At 33.8% G+C, this 7,289-nt stretch overlaps 1 protein-coding gene across 1 annotated transcript; it reads left to right on the top strand.

Annotated features, from left to right (window-relative positions):
- Nucleotides 1-3,762: 3,762 nt before the first annotated feature.
- Nucleotides 3,763-5,938, top strand: LOC110997626 (secretory phospholipase A2 receptor). Its single transcript, XM_022265871.2, has 6 exons — nt 3,763-3,835; nt 4,174-4,287; nt 4,630-4,770; nt 4,955-5,149; nt 5,231-5,482; nt 5,700-5,938. The coding sequence occupies exons 1-6, from the start codon at nt 3,781-3,783 to the stop codon at nt 5,879-5,881; spliced, it is 939 nt and encodes a 312-aa protein (XP_022121563.2). The 5' UTR covers nt 3,763-3,780; the 3' UTR covers nt 5,882-5,938.
- The last annotated feature ends 1,351 nt before the right edge of the window (nt 5,939-7,289 follow it).

Raw genomic sequence — 7,289 nt, forward strand, 5'->3', positions numbered from 1 at the left:
CGACCAGTCTGAGTGCAGAAACTCCGAAGAAAACTTTGTCGATATTTTATGCCCGTATCTGCCACAGACAAGTCTCGACACCCAATAGGGTTGTCTGGTGCGAACATTAAAAATATTTTTCGATTAAGAATAATATACTCAGATATATAAAGTATTTACGGCATCACAGTCACACTGTCTATTTATTAAATTTAGATTTAATATAAATCTTTCTGTTAAATACACCCAATCTATACTGGGAACACGTATACTTAAAAACTTCTTTCTATTATCTTTTCTTTTTTCTTTCTTTTATTCTTTCTATCTTTCGTATATTTAAAAATTTTTTTCGTGTTCATTAACAAATTACTTAAAATATGGAATGGGGTGTTAAAGAAAATAGGTTTGCAGTGATCGCCTTGTACTAGCTTGCCAAGCTTGGTATCAGCCGTATGTTCGTGTACCGTATTATCAACAGATACAACAATACTTCGTCTGTCTAAGACCAGAAAAAAACCGGTCGGCGCGTGCTTAGAACTACAAAGGCTGTTAAAGCAAAAATTCGTCGAAACCCAACGAAACAGGAAGCAAAAAAATCAAATTGAGAAAAATTAAGATTCCCAGTAGGACTCTACTGGGAATCTTAAATTATAAAAGAAAACCTGAAGCTCGGTCGTTATCGTCGAAAAACAGGACATGCCCTAAATCAATCTTTACAATTAAACAATGTGGATCGATTAAAACGCCTTCTGTCGCAATACGCAGGTGAAAAACAAAAGATAAAGTGTACGCTCACAGTTCTAAAGTGCGCAATCAATCCATAGATTCGTTAACAAAAAAATTAAAGGCCTGTATAAAAGCCAGAGGTGGCAATTTCAAATAGAATTACTTTTTTTTTTTGCTGAGACTTTAATATATTTATTATAAGTGAGTTTATTTTTATAATATAACATAACATAATTTTTTTAAAATGCTTTTTAATTTGTAACAGAACTTGTGGCTCGTCTAGGTATTTATGAGTAAGTTAGAGAATTTAGCTAACTAAAAAAACGGTGTTCGTAGTTAAGGGGTCTACGAGATATAAAACAACTAATTACGTAATTTTCTGATGAATCGATTAGTGAAACTATCAAAGTAATGTTTGCTTCTACGGTACTTAGAAATAAAAGCAGACGTGTGGTAAATACAACGTGTATCAATTACTGTAACCCCACCCTCCCAACAGGTGGTCTTGAGATTGAGTTTTGCACTTTACTCTTTTAAATGCCAGATTAAATTGAACCCATAAATATTAATTTAATTAAGCTCAGGTATACATAACACTTTATTATCAATTTGCTATTTTTATTATTGGATTAACGATTGTATTTTAAATTAAATACGTTGGAACGTAACAAAGGAGAACATTTAAATTTTAATTAACTGGTAAGTAATCCATAAATAGAATCTTACTATACAAACTAATACTTATCATAAGTTTACATGATTTCTTTGAAGAAACCATGTTATTTTTGTTTCATTTGAAAAATGTTTATTAAAAACAAGTATACAACGTAGTATAAAACATCCAACAAAGTGATTTTCAATGCAAAAAAGTTAGCCGTTTATATGGAAATCAAATAAACACAAAATAAACATAAAACGAGTGTGTTTTCATTCACAATCACAATTATTTTTTTTTTTAATGTTTAATCAGGTTCGTGTTTTTTTTAATTCAAATTTGTTTTTCCGAATCTAATTCTATTTAATGTTTAACAGAACATCAAATATGATTCTATCAGAAGTACCAACGACAACTCCTAGTAATAATCAAGTAGTGCTACAACCCATATAAAGGCATAAATTTTACTAGTTTGAAGAACTAAGACATGCTGATTTACTCACAAAGTGTACACCAGCCAATAACAGAATATTAAAAACCGTGTCCCTTACTTATCCTATTAACTTGGATATAATCTAAAATCTTCTATGAATGTAAAATGCCTAACGATAATGAAGCTCTATATAATATAGGCTCTATACCGATTTTTGTATTGACTTTCATCCCAGATGTGATGAGACCTAAACAAATGCGATTATATTCATAAACAACTCCCTGCGGGTAAAATAGATTCACCCAAAAGGATACAATTCAATTACTACGAGCCTTCCAAAGAGTGCTTAAACAATGGTTATATTCTTAAAGGGATCGGAGATACCTGGCGTGGACTTATTGGGGAAAAAGGTATCTTTTCATATGGATTTTATATTAATACAAAACAAAACTAATTTAAAACGGTTTAGAGTTTTATATTGGTGGTAAGTACTAGGTCTGCGTTTTTTTAACCGACAAATACGCTATCCAACACAGTGATTTACATTTCAAACCTAAATTCCTGGCTTGGAGGTTTGGAGGCGAGGGAATATAGCATATTCTGATCACTTTTTTTCTTTTACAAAACAGGGATCAAACAGGCACGAAAGTCACCTGATGTTAAGTGATACCATCGCCTATTGAATACTTCAACATCAGATATACTCTCTTTTCTTGAAGGACTTAAGTTCGACTTAAGGTTGGTTCCGAAATATTGGCCAAAAAACACCTGCACGGCCTCTGTGAAGAAGTTTTGTTTGTGGAAGGTTGTTGCCGGAATATGATTTCTAACATTGAAGTATCACTTCGCGAAATGGTCGGTTGATGCCCTTCCTTAGTCACGAACCCTGATGAACCCTAACGAACCCTGACGCTAAAAAGAGACGTGAAAGTTGGCTGTTCCACGGAGCTGGAACGAAGGGCAGCAGAAATACCCTTGGCCTGCTTTGGCGATAGACTGGAAGGACTAAGGCCCCGAAAGGAGGCGGGCCAATCTCTCGCCAAATATTGCAATGTGCTCAGACTTTGCCCTAGTAATCTCCTGTTTGAAAGATTAAAAAATGGAATAAAGAGTTCCTTGCTCTGCAGAACAACTTCGTCGACTGAGGCAGCAACGTAATCTGGAGCAGGGCGCGTATAATCGTGGATAGTTGAGATTTTGGTGATGCATCTTTTCACATTCGTTTTCGTTTTCACTCAGTTGATTACAATTATTTATTCAACACACTTTTTACTTGGTTCACAACACTTGGTTCTTGGTTTAATTTATTTTAATATCTATCAATAAGTAAGTGCCTCAACATTAAAATGTCCATGATATTGAACTTTACTTGTGCAATGTACGATTGTACAGTTAGGTTTAACGCAGGAACATGCTTTATTCTACCGATATAACGTTTCAGCTTTCAACGGTATTTTCGTACAAATACTTTTTGACAGTTCCTGATAATATTGAGTTTATTGAATAATGAGTATTGTATAGTTACGTGTCTTTATGACATAATTTATGTAAAAAACCCATTGGAAACAAATTGAACATTATACTATTTTAACACAAACTGACTACTAGTCAGTTTATGTTAAAAATAGATCTACTTCCTAAAAAACTTCCTAAAAAAGATGTTTACTACTTCAGAACTCGATGCACAATATCGTATAAAAATTAATTGCTAATTTTTGCATATAAAGAAAATGAATTCCTCCAAAGTTGTTACAAGTTAAAAACCTTACACATCCTTCAAGATACAACTTCAGAAGGCAGTTTCAGTTTCCGCTGCGTAGAAAACAGAACTAGGAAATCAATCAAAAATATATTCTTATATGGACTTAAAGCATTTTATCATTTCCTATCGTATCCCACACCCACTCAACAGATAAACTAAACAACTGAAATAACTAAATTCAAAATAATTAAATCAATTCCTTTTTGACTGTTCGTGTAAGCAATCATGGAGCTGTACTTTCCGTTCTGTTTTTTCCTGGTATTAGCAATCTGCCTAGTCGGTAAGTAGTTCTACTCAATAATTGGATTATTAATGAAAATTTAGACTATTTGACATTTTTATATCACAATCAAATGGATATTTAATTAGAATGGATTTAATTCCATATTTAAAGTAACTCATTCTCACTTGAAAAGCGGTGTGATTATCATCATCAGGCATCAGGAGAGATATCTCCTGCTTGTAATTTACTTCAAAAAAGTTAAAAGTATATATATTAAGTAAATTCAAAAATCATTACATTTAAACAAATTGTACATTAACATTTTCTTCTATGTTTAATGATCACATAAAGAATGGTTAATAATAATAATGGTCCATTAAAATATTCACCGACAGAGTCTCGTCAATTTCGCTACGATTACAAGTTTAACCAAGATATCCAAGGTTGGATCAAACTGCACCAAGTCCCCTCCACCTGGGAGGACGCAAGGCTGAGATGTCATCTTGAAGGTCTACTTTAAATTATAATACAGAAGGAAAAATATCAATCCACTTGCCTCAATTTAAGTTTAAATCATTAGGTCTCATAATACACATGTGTTTAATTTTTTTCCAGTAAAGTACCTTTCTCGGTCAGCTAATTTGATGTATAAATTATATATTAACATAACACCGAACATTACATATACATAACTTTTGTTAACTTTTGTTATGTATATGTAATGTTAGGTATATTGAAGAATCCCTTTTCTTTTACACCATCAATCAGATTTTCCATCTTTGATTTTTAGATCATTCTCTATACAAAATCAATCTATTGACCAGAAAATAATAAATAAAATAAATCTTTAGGTGCCAATTTGGCTTCACCCCAGAATTCCAAATTTGCGACAGTACTAAAGAATGCGTTGAAGAACACTCATGCTGAACGGATAGGAATTTTCACAGGCATCCATGCGACATTCTCGAATGGAGATTTTCAGTCTATAGAAGGTGAGACGCATTGCCAACCATAGCTCATTCCTGTTTTTTGCTAAACAATAATAGAAGAACTAATCGCAGATTTTGAAACTAACCTTGGTTTTGGGGTTAATTTTCATAATTATCTTAGAATGAATTATCTTTCAACGGAATTGAAATTGCTTATTGCTTTAAATTTAACGTCCTTTGCCTACAGGTATTCCTTTAACAAAAATGCCGCTACAATGGATGCCTTACGAGCCTGATAACGAAAACAATGAGGAAAACTGTATCGTGATGCATTCAAATGGGACAATCGCTGATGTCAACTGCAACGAAGTCTTCCCCTACGTTTGCTACAGAAAGAAGTCTAAGAACGAGGTGTTAACTGAATGCGGCACTGTTGATAGGGGTAACGAGGAATCCTAAGTCTCGAAAACATATTCTTATAACCAAGAAATTTAAAACAACTTGAAATTGTCCTTATCTTAAGATTATCATCTGGACCCTCGGACTGGCAGCTGCTACAAGTTCCACTTCATAGCCCGTAACTGGACCCGCGCTTTCATGACCTGTGCCGCAGAGGGTGCCTATCTGGCAATCATCAACAATGATGCTGAAGCTGAAATCTTAAAGGAGCTGTTCGCCAAATATCCACAACCTGCACGTTTTAGCAGTTCTAAGAATGCTGCCTTCGTGGGTTTCCATGACTGGGGCGAGCGAAACGTCTGGACCACTATACATGGTATGTTTATTCGTTCGCAACCAATATAAAAAAAAATTTTTTTTAGTATTATACGTTTGTCAAAGAATGCTACATTACACGTGTTTATAGTCATTAAAGGAATGGATATATTGTCTATATTGTGTATGCTTTTGATTAATACAGATGCAAAATTTAATTTAACTATTTAAGAAGCATTCGTCAAAACAGACTAAAGTAATGTTTGAAATTATCACAGGCGAAACAATTGAAAACGCAGGCTTCAACACTTTCGAAGCTAACCAGCCAAACGCGAACGGAGGAGGCCAATCCTGCGGAGGTTTCTTCAGGTCAGGCAAATTAGATGACTCCTGGTGCCATTACAGGCTGGCTTTTATATGCGAAAAGTCAGTAGATAGCCTGTTAGACGACAATGAATAATTTTACTGGAATTACAATGTATTTTCAGTTGTGAAGAGATATATTTAATTAAATAATCTGTATTATTAATAGCTTTCAATATCCAAAGCCCGCCGCCACTCAATGTTTTACTATAAGAACCAACGTCCTACAAACCTTATTATAATTACATAAAAAATACAGTTCAAAAAATTTAAGTGATGAAACTTAGTGAAGTGAAATTTTGAGACACCAAAGTACTGAACATTTTCCAAATAAGTTATGACATAAAATTCAAAAATCATTTATTCATGTAGGTAACATAATGTACCCTAATTAGGTTATTTATTTCTTTTTAAGTTATGACTTAAATGTTAAAGGTTACCAGGTCATAAAAAAATATATCATTATCCAAACTAAGTAAAAGCGAGGTAAAAAAGTATCTTTACCTCGCGTGTCTTTCCTGCGTATATTTAGTAAAAAATCTTACAGCCTCCTTACTACCATTTTTAATAATTATACTTGCATTTAAGGAGAATAAGAACATATACGGTTATTTACGTTGTTTTTTGATATTACCTTATCAAAAAAAATCACCCCAGGAGGGTACCACACGCGCTCACGATGGAGAATCCCCGTCTGTGCGTCCTCCACAGGGACGCTCAGCACCCGGTGGTAGACGCACAGGCTGACCTTCGTATTCTGGGGGGGCAATTCTGTGCTTAACTTAAAAGGCTGAATATTGCAAGTTAAGTACCAAACTTTGCAGGACAGACGAAACAACTTTATGGTACAAATTGTAACTAGACAAGCTTAGACTTCTCGTTAACCTGCCCAACTAGTTACCGTAATGACATTATGAAAATAGAGTGTATGTTCCCTATACGTTTCAACAATACAATTACCCTGACATTGTTTACAGAGGTCCTGTCTTGAGCTCAGTTTAATAGGTCTAGTAAACATATTGTATTGGCTGATTAACATTTACAAGTACTGTAACTACTCAACAAGGTGGCTGTTTCATTGGCGCTTTTAAAGAATAACGTGAATTTTATTTTTGTTTCTTCAGCCAGGAGTTAACTTACGTTTACCGCTGAAACTCATAAGCACTTAGAAATAATAAAAGTATAATAATTTGACAAAACACGACCATTATTAAACGTAAAGAGACCAGGTAGACAATAGTGTAGGTTAATTTAAAACAGAAATCCTGAATGAAACAGAATATCTCATAATAATGAAAAATCTCTACTTCGCCTCAATAGTTTTACAAATCAAACTTCAATGTGAACTCGAGAAAAATAATATGTGATAAGTGTAACGCTAAGACCCATGTCAAAAACCAAAATATGTGTCTGTTTTTATAAATATCCATATGATATAATAGCAATGAGCACCGAGCCGAGCAGGTCTTATTTTATAATACGCAACAGAGTGCTAGCGGGAATTT

The sequence above is a fragment of the Pieris rapae genome, chromosome 17 (genome assembly GCF_905147795.1).
Source record: "Pieris rapae chromosome 17, ilPieRapa1.1, whole genome shotgun sequence".
Classification (NCBI taxonomy): domain Eukaryota; kingdom Metazoa; phylum Arthropoda; class Insecta; order Lepidoptera; family Pieridae; genus Pieris; species Pieris rapae.